The 25,000-nt window shown below is 38.1% G+C and overlaps 1 protein-coding gene across 5 annotated transcripts in view; it reads right to left on the minus strand.

Annotated features, from left to right (window-relative positions):
- ZNF536 (zinc finger protein 536) overlaps window positions 1–25,000 on the minus strand; it is a 366,566-nt gene that overhangs the window by 133,734 nt on the left and 207,832 nt on the right. For all 5 annotated transcript variants that reach the window (XM_014942470.1, XM_014942472.1, XM_014942471.1 and 2 more), the window contains exon 7: window positions 7,657–7,809. In XM_014942470.1, the coding sequence (XP_014797956.1) occupies window positions 7,657–7,809 (153 nt within the window). The remainder of the gene's footprint in view (window positions 1–7,656; window positions 7,810–25,000) is intronic.

Raw genomic sequence — 25,000 nt, forward strand, 5'->3', positions numbered from 1 at the left:
TTAATATCAGTTCACATAAATTGGCATTGTCATGTAGGAGTGAGTGAACAGGACTTTTTCTGCATTTCATATCCAAGAGTCATTTTTCATTGTTCACAAAGGCAATGACCATCCTGATCTTGCTAATTCTCTGGCCTTGTTTGCATCCCTGCAAACCTTTTCACAACAGGGTAGAAAAAGAGAATATTCCAGTGTGTACAACGAAGAAAAAAAAAAAAGGTCTTTCAGAGAATAACTTATTTGGGCAACATAATCACAGTTCTGATCTATCTACTGCTCTGGTTTACAAGACCCAAGACATCTCACAAGAACTATTTTATATTAGGATACAGCAAAACAATAAAAAAATCAATGTTGCTTGTAAAAATCTGCACGAAAGCTTGGTAGATAACTGGAAACAGACATGTTGCCCAGTAGAAACAGGTCTATTTGTGTAGCAAGTTGTATAAATGGTGCAGATGTATAACCTGTGCAAGCTGTCACCAGTCCTGCTCAGAACCCAATCTGATCATACGAGTCATGGGAATTATCTGCTACGGGCTGAGCAAGGAGACCACAGCCAGACTATAAATAGATTTACAGATTCTAAGGCCAGAAGGGACAATTATGATCACCTAGTCTGATCTGCCATACAACACAGGCCAAAGACCCTCACATGATAATTCCTGCATCCAATTTTAACTACAATTTGAAAGAAAACCTTGGTTTAGTTTAAACAAACTCTGTTTCAACCACAGCAATGAAGAGGAATCCAACCTGTCCCTTGGTAAACTGTTTGACTGGTTAAGTATCTTCACTACTCAAAACATGTGCCTTATTTCTGCTTGAATTTGTCCAAAGTCTGCTTCCTACTACTAAACATTGCTACATTTTCCCCTGCTAGATTAAATAGATTTATTAAACAAAAAAATTTATGCCCTAAGGAAGGTACTTGCAGATGGCAAACCAGTCACCTCTTCACCTTCTTTCACTCTTGAGTAGAACATCCTTCCCAATTTTTCAATGTTCTTTTACATTATGGGTACCCACTAAAGCTTTGATGAAATTTCAACTTGATATTAACCTTATACAGTCCAAGACTGTGTTTACATCCATAGCTACAGCAATCAACTAACAGTTCATATTCTATCGCTTCTCTACCATAACTCTAGGCCTAGTTCATCAACACCTCTAGCATTTGTTCCTTTACATTTTGCTGATTTAAAATTCATATTGTTGAAAAGAGCCCACTTGACTAAGTGACTAATCAGTGCCTCCCCATGATTTTTAGCATCTTACCATTTTTGTGCCACTGGCAAATTTTATCAACAGTGATTTTATATACTCTTCCAAATAATCACAAAATACCAAATAGATGGAGCTGAGAGCACCGCTGTGGAACTGCCAATTTACATGCCACTTCATCTCCATATACTGTGGGGGGCTTTTTGGTGGGGGGGATTGTCACACAGAACAAGCCTTGAGAGAAAGTGAGAAACTTGATAAAAATTACTTTCATAAAATAAATTGATTTAACCAATTCTTAATTAGTTAACAAATTCATTCTGTAGTTTTACCCAAAACTTACATCAGGGTAGTCCATTTATAATTTCGAGGTTTTAATATTCGTTCTTTTTGGAGATACTAGAATAGCCAGAGTTTTTTTACTACCACAAGTGCTCTGGAACTTGCTCCGTGTTCCAAGACTTGGTTTTTTAAATGAACTTTAATGATTTGGAGAGCTCTTCAACCAGGGTTTTTAAGACTTTATCCGTAAGTTTCCCAGTCTCATTCACTCTAAAAAATATTAAAATGTAGTGGGCTACAGCATAACAGCCTCATTACTTAATGGCAGAACTGTATCATTGGAAAATACTTATAAAAACCATCATGCTTCTTTCTGAGAACAGAGCAGAAGAGTATTTAGTCTTCTGTACCATGAATTTTATCCATTCTCCTCCAGTATTAGCAAGATACCAATTGATCTGCCAGATCTACAGAATTTTACTCTGTTCTCCATAACCCTGATAGTCACATGCATATTTTTTACTATTACTTTTAGTTTCCCTTATCAAATCCTTCTAAATATCTATTTATATTTACTGCTGTGGGCTTCTTCATTCATTTTTCCTAGTTAACGTGCAGTCTGTACTGCGCCCTGCACTCCCCTTCCTCACTGAATGCCCCCTCTCCTTTTTAAGAAAGATTTTTTAAGGAGTTTGTGGAGCGTGCCCCTCTGCTCCCCAGCACAGCGAGGGCTGGGCATCAGAACAAGGACCCCAACACCTAACGCTCAGCAGTGGGGGTTTGACACTCACCCAGGGATAATGTGAGTTACAGTTCAATCCTACATACATTTCCAAACAAGCTCTAGTTTTCTTTCATGCAAAGCAGATGAAATCAAACATTTTATAATTCCAGAGAATATCGCTTAATGAAAACACTGAAAACATTTTCCAGCATTTTTTATTTTACCATTGAAACAGTTATTGATAACCTATTTTATCCATTGTGCAGTAGATATTTTAGAAATGAATTGCTGTATGGTTTAATTAGTTCATTATTATGCCTATTCTTACACGGTAATTTCTTTTATCATTCTAATCATTCACTTCACACTTTTTAAACCAAATGGAATATCAAAGGTTCTGTAGGATTATTTTTGGATCCTGCACATGTTTCACCACACAATTAATCTGTTTGTCAGAAATACTAGTTAACTTCTTCTCTTTACTACTTTCCTTTACTAGTGATTTTTCTCTATTATATAAGAAACATAAGAAATTATCCCTACCTTGTAAAAGGACGGACTTTTGATGCTTTTGACTCAGTTTATTAGAGATTTTTCAATTGTGCACTAGACATTGCAATAAAAATATTTTAATTTTTATAAAGTTTTATAATTGAATATTTTCCTTTATCTATAGCTCATCTGCAATATTTATTTAGTCTTTTTACATGTCTTTACTTAGTTAAAATGCAGAGAGATAAATATGGTTGTTACTTTGCAGGGAAGATTCAGTACATTAATATAAACTGTACACTAATTCCCCCAAAGCATATATATATGTTGTAAACCTGAAGACTTTTTACACAGCTGCTTATTGCTAAACAGTGCCTTGTCCAGAAGGGGACAATCTGTGTCTCTAATTGCTGTCACTGAAGCTGAGATTCATTATGTGACTTTCCCATTAAAATGTGAGCATTAATTTGTATAATGAAATATCACCCACTGCAGTGTTCATTAGCCATGCCCTACTGTATACTGCACATTGTTAGCTACCTAGAAACTGTAGTTAATTTCACTAATGGATATTTCCCTACTTAGTGTTTGGTAGGAAATTTATACTGTAACATTACCTCTTAAACTTTTAAGGAAATTTAAATTCAATCAATTATTTTCAACAAAAGTTTGGGATGTCATTAAGACAGGAGAAAAGGCATGCTGTACAATGTTAAGGATGGGAAATCTGGAGAAATCTAGAGAAATGAAAAGTCCTTTTAGTTCATCTTAGAAATGTAAGAATAAAGGATGTTCAATACCAAAATTGTCTCCTCTTGGAGCACATATACCCATTTCCCTTAATTATTCATATTGCTCATCCCACTACAAGCGCCTTCAGAGAATGGCAACAGGCAGTCTTTTTTTAGGATGAAAATGTGAATTGAATTCATTTAAAACAGCACCATTTTTACTGTATTTCATCAGTTCAGCTAAGCAAGTTTTAGAATTGGCTAGTCACATTTCCAAGGGAAAATGCAGTAACACTGTAAATGTATATAATACATCTAATACACGTAAGATGTGTGTCATACATACCATAACATACTCTCAGTCAATGGACACAGCCCTACCAAGATTTTTCTTCTTATACCTCTTTCTTACATTTTTTCTATTTATCACAACCCAAACCTTCTTCAAGGCTCGACTTTGCTCATGCACATTATTCTTTTTTCATTGCTCAAGGGATTTAACTGTGCCAGTCACGCTGGGAATATACCTCAGCACCTAATGACCACACAAACCCAAACTGGTCTCCATCTGAATGGAGCTTCTGAATGCCAACGCAAGGGGCAAAGAGGTGCTAGAGCCAGTCTGAAGCTGGCCCCTACACCATGTGTTGCTCATCAAAGGTAGAACAGAAATTTTAATTTTTTACACTTAACTCTTTCTGTGCAGTCCAAAGGCCAAGACATGACAAGTAAAAACCACACCCATTTATTTGATTTCAGCGGGAACTGAGAGTGCTGAAGAACACAAAGAAGATGCTACTCTCCTTTAATGTAGGAACCTTACGCTGCTCCCCACAGAGGGGAAAAACTGCAACTGTGGAAGCATCTGGCGTATGGCACGTTATGAGTCCGAGATACTTGGATGGTTTTCTTTTTCACAAAGTCTGAGCATCTCTAAGCCCTCTGTGTTACAACCTTCTTAGCTGTATTACGTACTATTTTATAACCAGGAATCACAAAGTGGTCTGCCCACACATCTACTGTGCATTACTGGTGAATACACACACTTTGCCCCTGTTTCTGCAATTCTTCATGCAGTGAATTTGTGTGAGTTGAAGTAGGCAGCTTTGAAGAAGCAGGACCATAGAGCCCATCTCTGTTCACTGGTCAACATAAAGATGTCACCTAGGAGGGCTACAGGAGTTCTGTCCGTCCTCTCTAAGCCCTGAGGCTCTGGAGCATCTTGCCCTAAGAGTCCTTCCTCTCTTCTCTTGGGTTTGAACTCAGGAACTCTCTTGTCCTTCAACTGTTTTTAGAGCAAGAGGAGAAACTCAGATTTCAGATAATTATGGCCTTTTCTTCTTATCATATGGGAAGAATCAGACATCATATCTTACTATCTTCCCCTTAAAGCTCTTCCTGGCTGAATATCATTGAATTAGATAAGAGGACAAATCCTCTACAATTGTGTGTTGGGACTCAACTGAGTGTGCTAAATAAAACCTTGATTATTTTTTTTTTTTTCCTTCAGAAGCTCATTATATGATAGCAAACTACATTATTATTGTTTTTTCCCTCAGAAGCTCATTATATGATAGCAAACTACACAGAAACTGAGACTCAGTGTGGAGAAGTTTGCAACCACGACATATCCAAGGCAAAAATGAAGCAACCCAAGCCACTAGCTAAATCTTCTAAAAGAGAGCACAGCTTCCTCCTCTTGTGGAGGATTAAACGGCTTCTCTAGCTTTTTTGGGCCAATTGCCACAAAAGCACCTCCTGGCTGGATCAGACTTTGGGTCTTGTCTTGGCACACGTACCAAACCAACCTACTCCTGTGCCTCCAAACACACAGATGTTCGAAGGAACCTGACTTCTGCTGAACTGCTTGAGCTCATCTCTAACAAACAGGTGCTGTGAGAACAAGAACAGTAATTGAGTTAATGTAGTGGAGAAACACAGTAAAGTGTTTTTTATCAGTCAGTTATATGATCCAGGCATATAATAAAGACAGAGTGTGACATAAAAGGCAGGAAACTGTCCCTGATAAGTATGAGCTAACCAATATTTGTTTAATAACTGGTATCTATTACATCATTTCCATTTACTGCAAAGCAACTTAATTTTTATTTAATAACTCTAGTAATTTGCCAATTTACATTTTTATAATATTTATTAGGATTATTTCCAATATGTAAAACATTGCTCCATTTAAACATATTCTTGTCATTATTTACAAATACTTTGTTCTCAACCTAATGGAAACTGATCTTTATCTATTTTAAAATTATAATGATTTTTAAATATATTGCAAATGTTGTTTCAACAGTATGTATGATGTTTTCTTTTTTTTTTTTGTTATTTTATACATGGTTTATTTTTTCTTGTTTTAATTTTGTTTAGTCAGTTTTAATATGCAAGTTTTATGGAATATTTCCATTGCAATTCATCTACTTTCCGTTAGTTCTAAGCCACAAATACCAAATGCGTAATCACTGCCATCTTTAAAACAAGAACAAAATGACCACTATAGAATAAAGCAAAAGGAAGAGGTGGGTATCCTCAGGTTATTTTAAAGAACTTTCCTTTGCATCTCCATTAAGAAAAATGTCAAACTGTTTAAGCCTCATAGTCACAAGATTATTTTCCAATAAAATAACTAACATTTATTTACTTTTACTACATTAGAGCATACAAATAGGGTTTCCGCTGCCTTTCTTCCTTTTTTTTTTTTCTTTACAAAGTCTAACACAACAAAAAGAATATTCCAGCACTAAGTGGTTTGCAATCCAATCAGACAAAACTACATTAGGGTGCTAAATTTTAAAATTCAGATCAAACCACTGTAGTATATTCCTACTCTGCAATCTGAAGGAAGAAGAAAAAATACAAAGGACAAACCTTCCCATCTCAACAATGACATTGTTTTCTTTAAATATTTTTCAACCTTCACTTTCAATTTTTCCAAATCAGGCTTCACATTTGCAATTCCAACATTAAGTATTACACCTGTGCAAACACATAGTAGAAAAATCACTGCTGGTTTGGGGAAGGGGGGAAAATACTGCTTATCTGGGATTTCACTGAAATGAAAATTAACAGTGAAGTTTTTCCAAGTAGGAGGTACAACTGGAAAATAACTCTTCATGCAATTTATTTTACTTATCTATTAGAAAAGCAGCAGTAAAATTCTGAAATTTAAAATGGTTTAAAAAGAAAATTACTCCACAATTACAGTAATTTAAAATAGTTTAAAAAGAAAATTACTCCACAATTACAGTGTCCAATATGTCTGTTTACAAAGAGAAGTATCTTAAATGTCCAGTTTTCCTTATTCTCCCAAAGCCTACTATGATACCTAAGACTTGGAGGAAAACATCATATTGGCCATATACAGGATTTCTGGTAATGTCAACAGGACCTGAGGATATCAGCATTGTACAAATTTTAATTATGGATAGAGTAAATCTTCTTAAACATATACTGGGTCTCTACGTGAACCTTATCATGCATGTAAGTATTTTTAAGTAAACAAGGTATTATGATTCGAATGGAGTGGTTATAGAGGGCTAGTATGGAGAGCAGCCCACCCAATGAGTGACACAGCAGAATAAAATAAGAATCCAGAGCAGTAGTAAGTCTCTCTAGTGTAGAAATACTGTGACTGTTACTAAAATAAAACATGATCAGTTTTACCATGGTGCAAAACATAAAAAGTTTTACCACTTACAAGGACTAAGTCGGGTGAGTTCTAGTGAAAAAGCAAAATAAAAATGCAGATCCATGAAGCTGATGTATTCAAATGAACAGTGAGAGGTTAAAAATGAGCATGCTAAATGGAACAAAAATAGTAACTGAGAAAAACATACAGAATCCCTAAGCAGATGCTAAGGAAGGCCTTTGAAGCAGTTAGTATAACTAAGTCTGAAACCAATAGGCTTATGCCTATTGAAGGACAAGGGTAATTGAAGGAAACAGTGATGAAGCAGGGAAGGAGACAGAAATAACCTCAACTGGGAAAAGATGATTCTATTAAAGTGGTCTTTATCCAACAACACATTCCTTGTGCTTTTATTTAAGACTGTCATATATCTTTCTCAAAAGACTCTCTCCATCTAATGAGTCCAAATCTACACTGGGAATTAAAGCTCCAAGCCACATATTACGTTAACCCCCCCACACATGGCATGTGTCGACAGCGCTCCGCTCACTTGTTCCTCTCACCTGTATGTATTCTCAAGTGGACCTTTAAGTGATGTGAAGTTCTGAAAGTTTTTCCACAATATGGGCAGTCTTTCATGGCAGAACCAAGGCTCCTGTCTCTCAGTAAAGCTGGCTGCTGGACTCCTACAGATCTCCCAGCTTCTTCTCCAATGTCTGCAACACAGAAATGTTCTCACATCACTTCAGCACATGTCAGGAGTTGTTCTCACTAAAACTGCTAACACAACACAAAGTTAAACATGTCAATACTACACCTGTCTATTTCATTCTTTAAATCTGACAGAATGCTGACAATTCACGTATTTTCTTGTTATTGTCTTAAATTATTTCATCTTTCCTATCATCATTTTAAGCAGCATATGGTACCTTTATATTGAACTGAATTATACAAGAAAAGAAACAGCTGTGTCAGCAGCTGGTTTGATTTCTTCTTTTGCTTAGTTCCTATTAATTTTTCGCCAAAAAGTTTTAGATTGCTGCTTTGTTGACTCTATTTAATTTATAAGAATTGTGAAAACCTGTATGCTTTTAGAAGGAAAAAGTTTGCATCAGTATATTAAAACCCCCCATAACAACAGAATTGCAGGGATGAGGGGGGTGGGGATGGGTGTCCAACAGGAGTGGTGATGTCCACACACAAAGCTTGTCAACTTCCTTCTGCAACATTTCAGCATTGGCGTCACGACACGGGACCTAGGGAATCACCTAATATCATGGGAAATGCCATGAAAAAATTGGTCAGGGGAGGGGGAATTCCCTCTCCCTCTCGCCCGCAGCTCCTGGGCTTTCTCCTTCAGTGTTCACAGCTACTCTTGTTCTTTGCATCGTAATACAGTAAGTGAGACTCCAGGACATCTCTTCTCCCTCCTGATATAAAGAAACAGATATTCCCAGCCATCTTGAGCGAGCTGCTATTACCCAAGCAGGCTATGAACAAAATAACTTACAAATGACTGACATAAAAAATGCAAAAATATAGGGCATTTTTAAAAAGTCACTATTCAAACCACACGAGACTCATCTATCATCTTGTACTTACAGGGTCATGCAATATCACATATATGTATCAATTCCCAATTTCACCAACATATACCCTGGCAAATGTTGAAATTCTGAACCAGATTTATGGTGCTGGCACAGCACAGAGGTGCAATACACATGGACACAGCATCACACCCCCACGCAAAAGCTGAGCTATCTGGGTTACATTGAGATGGGGAGCACATAGTTAAAATCTGCACGCAGAGTCTTGATTATTTCAAGCATAAACTACTGACTAAAAATGTTCTGTCTTTACCCATTTGATATGTAACTAAAGCTGTCAGGAAACATAGTACAGTTTACACAGCATTGCCTTTTAAATGGAAGTGATGGGACATAAGAAAGACTTAAACATTTGGCTCTAATAAAAACTATTCACGCAGTAGCAGAGACCCAAATACCACATTTCTGGAAAAGGTAACACTAACAGGCATTTAGTTATTTATTATAAAATGGTCCCTCTAAACCATCTCACTTAAAGCTGAAAGAATGGGATCATAGAGTGATTAAAAAATATATATATATAAAAAATGCTTAGCTTAGTCATGTATGTAATCAAGGTATTGCTAGTATTCAAAAGGCAAAATGATTTTTCACATCACATTCTTATTTAACATTTTCCGATTGTTCTTAGACTGCAGAGTTAAAGCACAATATTTAAGTTAGAAAGCTAGTAACTGTCATTTTGAATTATTCACAAGTATGTAAAGTAACATACTGCAGGAGTTTATTTTGTCCAGGAAAACATATATAGGTGCTAGGCGATAATTCCAATCTCCCTAAAGAGTTTAGTTTTTCCCCTTTTTTTCTCCTCCAAAGTTGTATATAACCAAGTCTTAAGCTGCTTCAGGAAAAAATGAATTCCTGAGTGCAAAAAGATTTTTCTGAAGTGCAAAATACAGAATGCATGATGATAAACTGCAGGATTTTATTTTGGTTTTCAATAAATACTATATGAGCATTATAGATAAATATATAGATAAAGCTAACAAGCCACTCAGGAGGAATTTGCCGAATAAGTCTACTAGTTATGTTTTGCTATATGTCACTCTAAATGATGGCCTGTTATCCATTTGCCTTTTATCTTTCTATCTAGAATATGTGTGGCCCAATAAAAAAGAATAAATTTGTAAGATAAACAGCTCGCTTTGCAGATTTAAGAGTCTAATTTTCACTTTACACAAAATTGAATTTTTTCAAGGCAGCGAGACGACTGAGTTTACTCTAGCACTAATCCCTCTGAAAAAGCAAACTGAAAACAACAATGAAGCAAAGAAAGATGTGGGTGGTCTGAAGAGTTTTCTTTTAGATTTAAGTAGACATACAGTAGATAGCTCCAAAGGCTTTGCTCCAACAGGGGCCTTACCTTGAAGAATTTTTCTTCCCACAGTGAAAGCATTCCTAAGACTTTAAAGCTGGGCTGAGGGGTTTTCTTTTGAATTCCTCTGCCTACAAAGCCCACCGAAGCGCTGGAGGCCATCGCTACCTGAATGAGCAGCTTTACATCTAAGTTCTTTTATTTCAAACAATGAAAAGATATGTTCAAGGCTGCCGACTCTCCCCATCAAATGCCACCCCAAGTTCTTACTAGGGCCCCATTTTGGCAGATCAGACCTATTTGTCAAGGCACTTAAGTTTAAAATGTGCTTAACTTTAAACGCATTTAAGTCTCACTGACTCTGCTACCAAGGGTTTTTTTTTTTATACTGAGTCTCTGAAAGCAATCTATGGAAAGTGAAGGGGGAAAAAGTGACACAGAAAAAGAAGAGATCAGCAAGGAAAAAGTTAAGAAGCAAACTGAATACAGACTATGCCAACATTACTGAATGTGAGGAATGAAAAATCTTCAGCTCCACCAATAATCCTGCATTCTACACCTCCCTTTCTCCTGCTATTGAGAACCCCTTCTTAAGTAGAAACTCAGCTCTGTTAAATTGTGCAAAACTGTAGCAATGTTTTACAGACCTGCAGAACTAGGATTAGCCCCAGCAAACTCATTTAATTTATGATTTACTTGGGATTTGAGCTATGGTTTTTGGGCTGCTCAATTCCGAGGATAAAAGATCAGGAAGGAAAGAGAACAGTTACTTATCTTACATCCATTGTGGTTCACTGAGTTATGTGGTCTACATGATGTGCACTCGATGCACGTGGGATTCGACTGCTTTTTTTCACTATCTGCTTCCATTACAGGCAGGTCTACGTCCTGAATGTCTTCCTGCCCATCCCTACCTTTCCTGATTCAAGTGCAGGAAATATCAGAACAGGGCATAAAATATTGCATAGATGCCCGTGCGAGATGTCAGGCTTCCGAGCCTTGTCTCTGAACTGACTTTCACGGAGCTTTCCTTTCACTTTGAAAGCATCTGTTCACGGCAAAAGTCATGGACAGAAGTGCAAAAAGCAACACTCGGTTCTGTATATGAAACCAGTCCTTGTGCCAGTGTAAGGAGAAGGCAACAGCTGTGAGATCTCCAGCTGCCTCATACTCTGTACCTGCTGGGCAGATACTGCTCCACGGCACAGGACTCGGAGGAATTCAGCCATGAAGCAGCTCCTGGGGTGGCATGACAGGGACACCTCTTGTGTACCGTGCCTTGTAACTGACTGTGCGCCTGTTCTCATGGGACAAACGCAAGGAAAGAGAGTTCACTTTATCAGAAGGTGGCAATTAGCCACATAACTGAAGAGCCAAATGTATTTGCTCCACAGACCGAAATTAAAATTAAGCAATCCATAAGATCAGTATTTGAATGACTAGCCCGTCTTCAGACGGGCGCCCACTTCTCAGGAGAGGAGGGACAAAACCCCACCACTCTCACCTATCATGGAGATGACCCATGTAGTGCTGCAGGTTCCTTTCACTTCCCTGCGGTACTTGAAAAGGAAATTTCCACAGAGCCAGGTAATCCCAATAAACAGTTTTGAGCTGGGAGCACTTTAACAGTAGCAGGTTAAAAGAAAGTGTGAAACACAGTGAATCCTTTTTTACAGCAGGTATCTTACTAGGTATGAGAAATGATCTACCCAGAAATGAGCCGCTGCCATGGCTGGCAGTGCCCTCAGCACATGGACAGAGATGCTACAGAGGCACAATGCCAAATTCAGTGGGTATTTCCAGAAAAGAGAAGACAGACTTAGGTGGATAGAGAATCTGTGTACTCAAAGCAGAAGCTATCTGGGCAGTCATAGGAAGAGCAAAAGAAAAATAATTATTTGAAATTTCCATATATGTTCCGTAGGACTGGTCTACCTCTCTGGGATGTGCCTATCAACATGATTAGAAAAGCATTGATTGCTTTTGTAAAAACAAACCTGTTTTCAGTTGGTTAGGTACCAGCACTGACCTCAGTCATGTCAGCAGCCAAATTTTCAAAGGCACATCTACATACACATCCCCTAAATTTTACAGGAGTATTTATTTGCCGCCTGTATGTGAAAGTGCAGGGATTCACAAAGAGGTGCTTTCATGTTCGAAGGAGCTAAATTGCAGTCCTCATTGCAGGCTAAATTATCAATGAAGTCAGTTGGAATTTATCGACACAAAGATTGCCAAATTAGCCAAAACCAGGCAATCACATGGAAAAGGTAATCAACTCACAAAATAGGAAATCACGCTTAAAAGTACGTGTTTGTTCTTGCACATTTTTCAGACATTACTAAAGAACCCTTAGAAAATGTGGCCAGAAGCCTTTAAAGAGGCACATAATCCCAGATTTTCATATATTTCTGAAATTCAAAATATTTGCAGTTCTTTAGAGCTGCCTGTGAAAGTCAATGGTGCAATGAGAAGCGGTAGTGGCCGCGGTTATTTTTTGATCAGCTATAAACCACCCAGATCAGCCCATCTCGTGGCAGCAGAAATTATATTCTGAATCTCCTGTCAAGAAGGGAGGTAGAAGATCTTCACTGTGTTAATCCTGTCACTGCTGCCACCGGGCAAGTGTGCCTGGATTCGACCACCTCTGGGAAGCAGTACAGCATACACAAAGTTTCTGGGAAAGCATGCTTACCTTTCTTGCCTATTCCTTAGAGAAAGCTTTAATAATACTGAAAATAGCGGCAAACGGGAATATGGTTAGGGATACAATTAACCATATTTTTCTAGCTACCTGAAGTAGCTTCAATTAGCATGCACCGATGTAAATGAGAACAGAATCTGGCCCAGCGCTCGTAATTTGAAATTAGAATCCTATTAGCAGATGTCACTACACTTTTTTTGCTAGTGAAGTTCATGGCTTAAAATGAAAAAGTCTAACACTACTAAACATTGCAGTTATATTTTAGGCCTCCGGAAAGAGTTACTAATGTCTTAGGTCAGGAACAACTTGCTGTCTCTATTGTTTCATCAAGGATTTAGGTTTTATAATGACCATATATGGGAATCTTAAACTGTTAGGCATTAATATGGATTGGCAGAGAATTTGTTTAAACAGAGAGCTATTTTAGAAGAGAATTGGAAAGGAGGCCTACTAGTGAGAAAGCAGCATTCACATTGTTTGTATTATTAGAAATAAAGATTATACCAAAGGTTCCATTGGTAAATAAAAAGATACCGCTTCTGACATCAGCCTTCCCACTTAGCCCTCCGAACCACACAGGCAAACAAAAGGCACAAACCGCTAGACTGTATTTTAAATTTAAATCTGCCAATGATTAGTGCATTGGAAAATTTAAATTTAAAATACAATCAAAATTAAATTGAAGTTAAAATGCTCACAACCTTTTATATGATGTAAGACCTTTAGATGTGGGCAAACGGCAGTCATAGGCAATCCCTCGGGCTCCAGGGGACCACTCTCAGAGTTACTTCAAGCACAAGGGAGCCAAAATATTCTAAAGGATGTTTTAGTAACTGGTAGGCTGGTGACCTGGGGGCAGCACACAGACCTTAAGCCCATGTTTGGAGCACAGGACACACTTGAAGATTGGTGGATTTCACACCTCACGGGTGCAAAACACTTTGCACGACAACACTGCGTGTACGCAAATGTCGGTTATATCTTAATGGTTTTCACTGTGGTACATTCCCAGAAACATGCAAGAGACTGTATATACAGCACAAAGAGACATCAATAGACACTTAACCAAAATTTGAGCTTTTGTTTATCACAAAATGCTTCTTATCCTCTTTTTTTCATTTTAATCAAATTCCCCACAGAGTTTTTGTTTTGGAGTTCTTAGCAATCTTACTTTTCAAATTGTTCTAAATCTTTAAAACCTTTTAAGATAATCAAAGTTCAAACACAGTTTCTGAGTACATCATTTTAGCTGCCTGATTTGTTTGAAGAATTGTGTGACCAAAAGACAGAAAATTAAATGTCATACTTAAAAAACGGGGTTGGTTACTTGCTGTTAACTTACACAGCTCACTTTGGACTGAAATTTAAGCATATTTAAAAAAAAATGTTTTTTGAATGTTTTTTTGCATGAGGCCTTTTTAACTGTATCTCTTAAAAACAACAACAAAAAAAAGAAGATATCTTAAGCACCTTACAATATCCCTCATTTAACAGTTGGCAGAAGGAAACTCCCAGATGAACATTGGCCTGTGTCTTTCTCTTTAACCAGCTGAGTGATCCAAGCTTTTAATAAAGCTGTTCCAATTATTGTAAAAGTCATCTAGTACCTTATAGCCACAAATATTGACAGTTTATTGCACAACGCATTCATGACATTTGAAGGTCACATCATACATAATACATACACTTTTATAAAAGTGTCTGGAACAAAGAGATACATGATCAGCAATTACATCTTACCATTTGAGGGTATGATTTTATACTTATTTAAAACAGAATACTATATGAAATGCAAATTGTTAATAAACCACAAAATAGTTCATTTTCTGTATTTATTGTTTTATTAATCAGTGATACTGAATTCCCTTGTACAAAATCAACAGAATGTTGTCCATACCCCAAGAAGATCACAGTTAAATATCATTATCCTGCAAACCATCACACATCTTCTTAGCTCAGCGTGAGAAGAAAGTAAGATTAAAACTTTCATCTTGCTACCGTATAGCTGTCCAGCCCTACTGAATTCAATGAAACTGCAACACTTAGATGTGAATCAGGACCTTAGTATATTATTGAAATATTAGTTTTGATAAAACTGAAGCAAAATGAAATGGAACAGTGATGAACAATTTTTTGAAATATATAAACATGCAGGCATATCAAACTTCTTCATCCTCTTCCAATGCTCCTGACTTTTGAGGCCATTCTAAAATCACATGCATGTGCACAAATGGTATAATTAAAAGGTGTAAGTTGCAATTTATGCAGTCAGACCCTTGCACAGTCCTTCAATGGATTTTAACATCCATCACAAATACACAAAGCATGGCCATGAGAGTGCCTGCCTTTGGTTAAATAGTCTTCATTTTTATAGCATCACCACTAGGTCCTGGAACTTCCACCTATCTAATGGAAGTTGAGCTTGCAGCAAATGACCACGGATAACTACACCTCTAACACATTTTTTGCTGTTTTGTTTCAAAATCCTGCTTATTTCCTAAGCCCTTCACATGCAAGACACTTCCACCATCCAACTCCTTCACCGCCTTTTCAGTTCTGCTACTCCAAAATCATGGCTTAGAAATCCCACTTCCCTAGTTTGACTGCATTGATCAAAGCACTTCTGATCCCAAAGCACTGAGTTTGCCAGATGATGTTCATGAAATTCCATTAGACTTGTATAATCTTTCCACAGGAAAAGGGGATGCTTTAGAGGAGGATGTACTTTGTCATTTATCAATGATGAAAGATGGATCTGTTTGCTATCCTGAACGTAACACTAGTTACTCTCAGTGATGGGCTTCTGCTTGTTCTTGCTTTCTTCAGAAGTGCACGTCTGAGCTGCCAGAACACCTTATTGTGCTTCTCTGTACAGAACACATATCTTCACAAGCAAAGCAGATACTTACTCTTTGGATCTGCTATACTGGGCTTCAATATGTACTCATGGATCTTTCCTTGGTATTTTGCCAAAGTTGTCATCTATGCTCAAAATTTACTCTGTTGTTCATTTATACATCTGATAGCAATGTCAGCTCCCAAACCTTCCACACAACATACTTTCCATGGTTTTCACCTCCTTTTCTTAAAACAAGCTTAGAATATTCTGGATTTTTACCAAATGTTCATGCCAACAGCAGTCTGTGATTCCTCATGTAAGCCAGTCTCACTAGTTTTCTTACCCAAACCCTTGACTCACCCGTGTTAGCTTTGATCCTGTCACCTCCATTTTAAATTGGCACTTGGTTACTGACCAGAGAAGACAAGGTCTTTCCACACTTCATACAGACTGTTTACTGCTTTTGAGAAAATTCCAGTGGGGAATCTAAGCAGAGAAGCTATCCAACTGGACGATCTTTTGGATTTGTATGTGTTATTTGTAGGCAGGTGTTCAGGTACCAGATGGCCTTAAAGCCCGTACTACTCAGGTTATAGCAGCTTCTACAGGCTGTCTGCATCATATTCCCATCTCTGAGATTTGCAGAGTGGCTACATGGAGCTTGATAAACACTTTTACCTAGCATTGCTCTCCTGATGCCAAGGCTAGATCAGATATCCAATTTGGGAGAGTTGCCTTACAGTCCCTCTTTAATTAAGTACTCCTGATCTCCTACTCCTGGGATGGATTGCTACTGCTGATTAAGCTCCAGAAGTAAGGATCTGTGGAGGCAATTTCATGAGGGAGAAAATGAAGTTGCTAGCTAATCAACTAAAATAACCACTAACTGGACTTCTGTGAATGAACGTATCACCTTATTCCTGCTTCCATACTTACCCTGCTTCTTCCACATTAGCATCTCTACATACCTATAGACCAAACTGGCATGGTGTACTTCATTATGAGCTTTATCTTGTTCCTAACCTATGTGTGGGACAAACAGAACCATTCAGTACAGTGTACAGGATACACCATAAAGAAAATCCAAGATGGTGTCAGTAAACTGTAGGAAAGACGGTGAACCTGGGTGGAATAGAGTAGCACTGAACCTACGTTCTCTGGGCTCTTTCCATGTGCCCAACAATGCAGAGTCTGTGAGATTTTAAAAGGCACTTATTAACACCCAACTCCACATCGTTTTCAAAATCCATTAATATCTTTTAAAATCTTTTGAGTAGTTGAATGGAAATATTTAATAACTGCACTGGCCAAGTTTCACCCCGAGTTGCTGGGCTTAAACAAATCCAAAAACCAAACAAATCATTTTTTCAAGTCAGAACCACAGACTTGCCTACATTATAAGTAGCTCTCAGGTCATCAGGTAACACTGGAGAAGTTTTTGCATGCTATTGATTAAGAAAACTCCTTTTTATTATTATTAGTATTGTATCATAGGGTTGCAAAATCAGCATAGGTCATCAGATTTTATAAAAATTCATTCTAATAAAGAAAAATGTAAATTATTTTAAATGTCACAGAAACATCTTTTTGTAGCTGCCAGTAAGAAAGAAACAAACAATAGAAGCAGTCACTTAAAAACAACTGTATAGGTAGCTAAATTACTGATTTCCCCCTTAACAGAATGAGAAAGAATTAAAGACCATCATTCCATTTACAGATTACTGATTACAGAGGTGCTGACAGAGTCTCCAAAGAGTGAATAATGTCATGGTGTGTGTTACACCATTTGGACAATGATAGTATAGACTTTTCTGCTATCTGTATTTTCTTACTTTTTACTTTCCAGTGCTGCCTTCAAACTAAATGACTGCTTTGAGCTAATACAAATAGCTCTGTAAATAATTTTTCTCTCGTTTAACTTCTTTGGTACGTGCCACTTAAGTATAATTTCCAACTTATTTCCCTATTTCACAAAAAGTGAGTTGTACTTGAAGAAATACTTCTTAAGCAACTCTCAACTGCTGCATCTATTTTACTAGCAGCCTTTTCCTATTAAAAAATACGTTATTTACATTAATTTCTCCATAACAGAAAAATATTGATTTAATTAATTACTTCTACTCTAAAGAAAGGATTCTTTAACTGTTTGGGTGGGTTTTTTTCTTCTCATTGGTTTAACAGTGTATTGTGGGCATACTGAGAACACCGTGTCTTTAAACATGATATTGTATGAATGGGCTCATTAATTTTTTTGTACGAATGATGTATCTCAAAAAGTACATACTATGACAATCTGTATCCATGTTTTGTAAAATAGCCTTAAAACACACCAATAGCATGCTATTTGTGGCCTACAAAAATATGAAATGCTACCTATGGAGCCGATATATCAATAATCTAGTTTCCCTTTTCTACTACAAAATCTAGAATTTTTCATCCCAACTATCCTGGTAAAAAAGGAGAAAAAACACTATTTTGAAGGCTCTCTTCTGCTTTAGCTGAGCTTGTGGCAATAACTGGTTTAGGCATAGGCTTCAGTATGCTGGAATGATCCTGAAACTAATTTTGCATGTGTTGGAGTTGGACTCTGGCCATGCACGTCAGTATGCTGGAACAGAGTTATCTAAATCCTGAGCCTTATTTTACATGTGCTGGTGTTGGACTGTGGCCCTGCAATCTTTTAGGTCTCCATCTGTAGCTATCAAAGCCAGGGTGTGCCCAGCCACTCGCTACTGCTCACTGCTTTCCTTCCACAGGAAAACTACAGGCTCACAACCACCCTCCCGCACATTGGTGTGACCCTGAGATCTTCAGAGTCCTGGCAGGTCTTGTCAACCTTCCTCTAAAGCCTCTTGGCTGCCATGGCCGGCCTTTTGCAGCGCATCACACTTCTTATATCACTATAATCCCAGATAGTTATCAAGTTCCACATCAGTGATGAGAAATATCAACATCTCGGACAGATGTTCCCTCAGATTGAGTGAGTTAATTCCCCTTTCAATACTAGGTAAAACAACTCACTAATTTTTGAGCAAGCTATGGAGACCACAGCTCCCAGACTGACAGAAGGCCTCTCCGAGTTTCCCAGCCTGCCAGAGCTTCCCCTGCCACCATCAGCCAAAGTGATTTGAAGTCCAGACAGCCTAGTCAGAAATAACTAGTTGTTTTCTTCTGGGGAAGGGGATAAGAAAAGACCAGGCACTCAGAAGCCACATTCCTCCAAAAATGTCATAAAGGCTGGCTGGGCACAAATCTGGACCATCACCACAGAGGCAGCAATGGGGACTGCACAATGGAACCTGGAGGATCTCACAGCACAGTGAAAAGCTTTTGCAAGGTTCCTCCCGCTTGTTTACAGTTCCTCCACATTAATCCACCAGAAAAATACATATTTTAACCCCCTAGTAGCTTCTGTAAGACTAGGAGATAATCTGAATCAAATTATTTGCTAGCATTTTTCTTTACCTGAAATGAATGACATTTTTTCTCTATGGAGCCTACCAAACTGAGGAAACAACTTCCCACCAAGGTCAAAATTAGACATTTGAATGAAGATCAGGCATTCTTCTGTGACTGGTCAGACACAAGTTAGCTGCCTCAGAGACAGAGGAAGACTTATTTTAGAAGAAAGAGGGTTGTTCCATCTCTTAACTTATTAGCAATGCACTTTCTTCAAACTCCAGTGGTAAAACAAATTCAAAACCCAGGTAGTCTGCATGCACGGAAGCACCTTTTGTTTAATAAATAATTCAACCAGGTATTCCTTTTTAATTTAAAAACGGTCTGACTGAACAGTCAACAGAGTGAACTAAAGTTGGCAAAACACAGTGTTGAAAAATTAAAAAGTGTATTCAAGGCCGTATTCATTTGCTTCACTTCTCACATACTGGAGAGACAGGCTGCACTGAAGTTCTAACTTTTTTCTTTTTCTTTTAAATTATACACATGCAGTCACATGATGCTCACTTGATTTTGAAAGCTGCCTTGCCCTGGAATTAGTCTGTCTCTCTGTTACCAGCTCAGCAGCCACTGCTCCTCTAACCTCATGAACATCATGAGAAATTCAGCCAAAATGTCCTCACGAGCTCCTCTGCCATGCCTGTAAGGGCCAGACTTAACTACTGACCATCTTGGAGAACAGAAATACTGTAAAACATTCTGGAAATACTCAGACCATCATCTGAATGATGCTACCATATATTACTAAGTGTATGGTAAGGAACAGGAAACACATCTGGTGGGAAAAATCTGCACATAATGATGCAATGAATTCAGTTCCATCCCAAGACTGAATTTGTAACACACTATTGCAAACTCATACAAATAACTGGAATCAATTGAGTGCATTTGCTACTGACGGATCCTCTTGAAAACAGTCAAAAGCATATAGGACTATCTTAAGTATGAATTCACAGGCTTAGTTTCTGTGAAACAAAATTCTTAGCAGTAAGCAGCTGAGGATAAGAATGAAAAAGACAAAGAAGAATCAATTCTTACATTTAGCCTTCTGCACCACAATGATTAAAAGAATTTCTCGAGTCTTGGAGCAGACAGCAAGGAAGACGTAATGCTGTGGTGAAACCTCCTTATTTCAGATTCCTGGAGATCTACCCATTCCCCCAGACATCCCTGAGCAGCATCAGGTACTTAATACCTTCCTAACAAAGCACAACCTCTTGGACTCTGCTCTGCTGAGCACTTGATTCCCATCAGTGTGAGCGGCTTTACAATGTTTTGCTCCCTTTCTGATCGGCATCTCCTGAACCCATGACCACTCTGTAACCACCATGCAACATCTACCAACACGAAATTACCAGCTTGATGATGCTCACGTGACATTAAATGCTGACAGAAGGAAATCTTATCTCAGAAAGGTAAGATACGCAGGAAATAAGATCTTTGCAGGGAAGGAGAATAGGGGAAACCTAACCCTTAGAAAGTAACACCAACTTTAAAGAAAACGACACATCAATAACTTAGTTTTCAAAGTGGACATACTTTAAATAAGCCATCTTCTTAATGGCACAGGATGACAGACATGAGTCACATTTGGAATAGACAGAAGTTTCACAAGTACATCTTGAATAATTCCACAGTACATGGAGGAAGACCAGATTTTCACCAAATTTTCACTATTCTGAACAATACTAAAATTACCAGCATATATAGGATGAAAACACTAACCAGACCGGATAAACATTTTGTACAGATAGGAAACTTTCAACACCTTACTCTGTTGTGTCAGAACAGCCCATGAATTATATGTACAGAATAAATCTCCGAATCTGACAAAATCTGAACAAACGCATCAGGATAACTGTAGAGATTGTTTAGACACAAACTCCTACCCTGTAAGTCAGAGAGTCTTAAGATTCTAATTTTGGCCAACTACTAGCTTACGTTAAGACACTATGCAATAAGTACCATCTCAGTGAACAGACTAATTTAAACTCTGACAATGCAGGCTACCACATTTGTGCAGACACATGTTTCCATGCCTTTTCAGGATGGTACTAGTGGGAGCCACTCCAATGGCCTGGCAAGCCCATGCAGAATTTGGTACACGACAAACTGGGCTTGCAACTGATTACATTTGAAAGCTGTCTATGGTGGAACTGGCCAACCTAACAAAGTCATGTATGGGGTTGAGAAAAGGTGAACAGCAGTATAAACTGGTCAAATGAAACTGAACTAATCTCAATGATTTTACTAGTCCTTGTTCTTTCCTGGCTACAGATTTTGTGATATCTCACTACAGATATGTGCCCAGTCACCAGGGTCATATGTATTTTTTTCAAAAAAGGGATCCTGTTGACTGCTGGGCAGTGGAGCCTGCTGATACACACTAAAATATCTTAATAAAGGGTGGACAACCAAAACCTGCCACTGCTTAACAGTCAGTAACTCCATACTGCTATCATACCAAGGTTTCTCATTAAACTGCAGGAAAGTAGTGTTGCATATTTAAAATAAACAAAGTTGGGAAGATGCAACCAAGAAAGGGCAGCTCAGATACCAGACAGGGTGTCAATGAGTGCTGTAGATCAGTGGAACTGCATTCCAGAAAAGAACTGCTGGATAGACCATCACCTGCAGCACTGCTCCAGTGAGTGCTGCTCACCAGACAACAACCTACTTCCTTCTCTGTATTCTAGGGTTCTTTTCAATTAATATTTGTTTTAGTTATGTTGAATCCCTGTTCATCTTCTAAGATATTATTTGATTATTTTTTTTTAAAGAAATTCCTTTCTTCTTGGATATGCTTTCACCACAGTATTTTTGAAGTATGAGAGTAAACACACAGTCCCTATGATGGCAATTTCCATTCATAGTTTGACAACTAAATGTTGCGATGTTACTTGAAACTCCTGCCTCTTATCTTTCAATTTTTCTTTAGGGAAAAACAGCACAGAAACATATCCTGTCATCTATTTGAAAAGATGCAGATACAATCCACCTATGATGATTGCAACTTTTGGAATTAAGACTGTGATCCAGAACAGCAGTACGATCTACATTTTAACCACAGCTATTACAACAAATGAAATCAAACATTCTCCACACATTTACCTTTATCCTGATAATGCTTTGCAAGGCTTCTGGCTGGGAATGCTTTACATCGGCAACCATTATTGAAAATATTCCCTTAAAAATATGCATCCCAAAACCATAGTCAAAGGAGAACTACAGAGAGGAGACGGTACACATCCAGATCTTTCTTTGCTTTTTATCTATGGTGCAGAAGCTGCTAGCCACCAAATGTCATAAATATCTGAGGGTCTTCTGATGGCAGACAACCAGCAGCATAAGATCAGTTAGTAGTAGCTGACTGTCAGCATCACAGGCAAATGCATGGCCTCTGGCATCACCAGGGACTTTGGCTGGTAGAGTTATCTGAGGGAGCAGTGGCAAAACAATCTTTCCCACCAGGACAGGGTGTACTGGGGAGGTGGCTGAGGCACTGGGACAGCACAGGAACCATCATGCTGGATTCCTCCAAAGCACAGGAACCATCATGCTGGATTCCTCCAAGGAACCAACCCCTTCGCATCCTCCTATGGGCAGTACCGTACTTCACCAGCAGTTTTAGCAATTTCAGTCTATCTTTCTGCACTCTAACACACGCAAAGGCACCAAAGCTTGCTTTCAAAACAGATTTTAACTAATTTGGACTGCCAGGCCACTCCCTAGGCAAAAGCAGAAGTTCTGCAGAAGTTTAATAAAGAATTCTCTTACCCAACAAATTTGCTTCATTGATACATTGTAACATTGTTGCTTTGTAACATAGTAACATTGTTACTACTCTAACTACTGGTTATTAGGGTCAACCCTGCACCCTGCTCACACTGAGGGAAGGAAATCTCTAAGGGTAATACTTTTGCTTGAAGTTGAAGAGCACTCCTCGAAAATGTTTTTCTGGATTTTCCCTCTACTACTTGACCTAGAACTTCATTGTTGTAGCAAAAAACTTCCACCCAGGTTAAACAGGTTTTTTAAAATCCCATTGTGCGTAGTTTGGGAACGGAACTGCTTCAGGTTGCACTAAAACCCCTTCTCATGGAACTCATGCACCAAACCAGACCTTCTCATGTATTTTTTCAATGTATATTTGCACCCTTCATTTCTTAATTACAATATTTTCTCCAGGTAACATCAGGCCACTGTCCCTTTGAGTATCTGCCACCAATGGAGGTTTAGTGCAGAGTTAAAATGTGGAGCAAACCACCATGAAACAAGACAGAGCCCAAAACCTACTCATCCCTCCAGAAGTGTCAAAACAAAAATATTCCTCATAGAGACAGGTTTAAACATTCAGAAACAGGGAGACACCTCAGTATTGGCAGGAACAGGTAAGCTGTAAATATTTTTAGAGATTTTTCTTTTGAATGGCAAATCAACCAAATACAATACAAAATAAAAAATCAATTATCAGTCCTAATTAAAGACAAACATGTTTCTTCCCATCCGACTGAACTCTCAGAAACTTTTTGGGCATTTGCAGTCTCGGTGACACCACTCTAAACAACAAATTTTAAAGTTCAGAATCTACATTTTGTGACAATCCAAGTCTTGTCCAAATCTCTGCCAATTTCTTCTAAAACTGGCCTCACTAGATCACACCCAAATCATATGCTAAAGAGCAGCAACAATTAATTGTTTCCTCCATGGCTATACTGGCATAGTAGACACTGTACTGCATGATGGACTGTGCATTTCTTTAGGAGCTATATGTTTCCAATTTAAATGTGATTAGGATTCAAAAATGCAAATACAATTATCTTCATTCTTGGAAACATTCTTTTATTGCTGGACTTTTACTACATTTTGATGGAACCAACCCCTTCGCATCCTCCTATGGGCAGTACCGTACTTCACCAGCAGTTTTAGCAATTTCAGTCTATCTTTCTGCACTCTAACACACGCAAAGGCACCAAAGCTTGCTTTCAAAACAGATTTTAACTAATTTGGACTGCCAGGCCACTCCCTAGGCAAAAGCAGAAGTTCTGCAGAAGTTTAATAAAGAATTCTCTTACCCAACAAATTTGCTTCATTGATACATTGTAACATTGTTGCTTTGTAACATAGTAACATTGTTACTACTCTAACTACTGGTTATTAGGGTCAACCCTGCACCCTGCTCACACTGAGGGAAGGAAATCTCTAAGGGTAATACTTTTGCTTGAAGTTGAAGAGCACTCCTCGAAAATGTTTTTCTGGATTTTCCCTCTACTACTTGACCTAGAACTTCATTGTTGTAGCAAAAAACTTCCACCCAGGTTAAACAGGTTTTTTAAAATCCCATTGTGCGTAGTTTGGGAACGGAACTGCTTCAGGTTGCACTAAAACCCCTTCTCATGGAACTCATGCACCAAACCAGACCTTCTCATGTATTTTTTCAATGTATATTTGCACCCTTCATTTCTTAATTACAATATTTTCTCCAGGTAACATCAGGCCACTGTCCCTTTGAGTATCTGCCACCAATGGAGGTTTAGTGCAGAGTTAAAATGTGGAGCAAACCACCATGAAACAAGACAGAGCCCAAAACCTACTCATCCCTCCAGAAGTGTCAAAACAAAAATATTCCTCATAGAGACAGGTTTAAACATTCAGAAACAGGGAGACACCTCAGTATTGGCAGGAACAGGTAAGCTGTAAATATTTTTAGAGATTTTTCTTTTGAATGGCAAATCAACCAAATACAATACAAAATAAAAAATCAATTATCAGTCCTAATTAAAGACAAACATGTTTCTTCCCATCCGACTGAACTCTCAGAAACTTTTTGGGCATTTGCAGTCTCGGTGACACCACTCTAAACAACAAATTTTAAAGTTCAGAATCTACATTTTGTGACAATCCAAGTCTTGTCCAAATCTCTGCCAATTTCTTCTAAAACTGGCCTCACTAGATCACACCCAAATCATATGCTAAAGAGCAG

This window comes from Calidris pugnax, unplaced genomic scaffold (genome assembly GCF_001431845.1).
Source record: "Calidris pugnax isolate Ruff unplaced genomic scaffold, ASM143184v1 scaffold28, whole genome shotgun sequence".
NCBI lineage: Eukaryota > Metazoa > Chordata > Aves > Charadriiformes > Scolopacidae > Calidris > Calidris pugnax.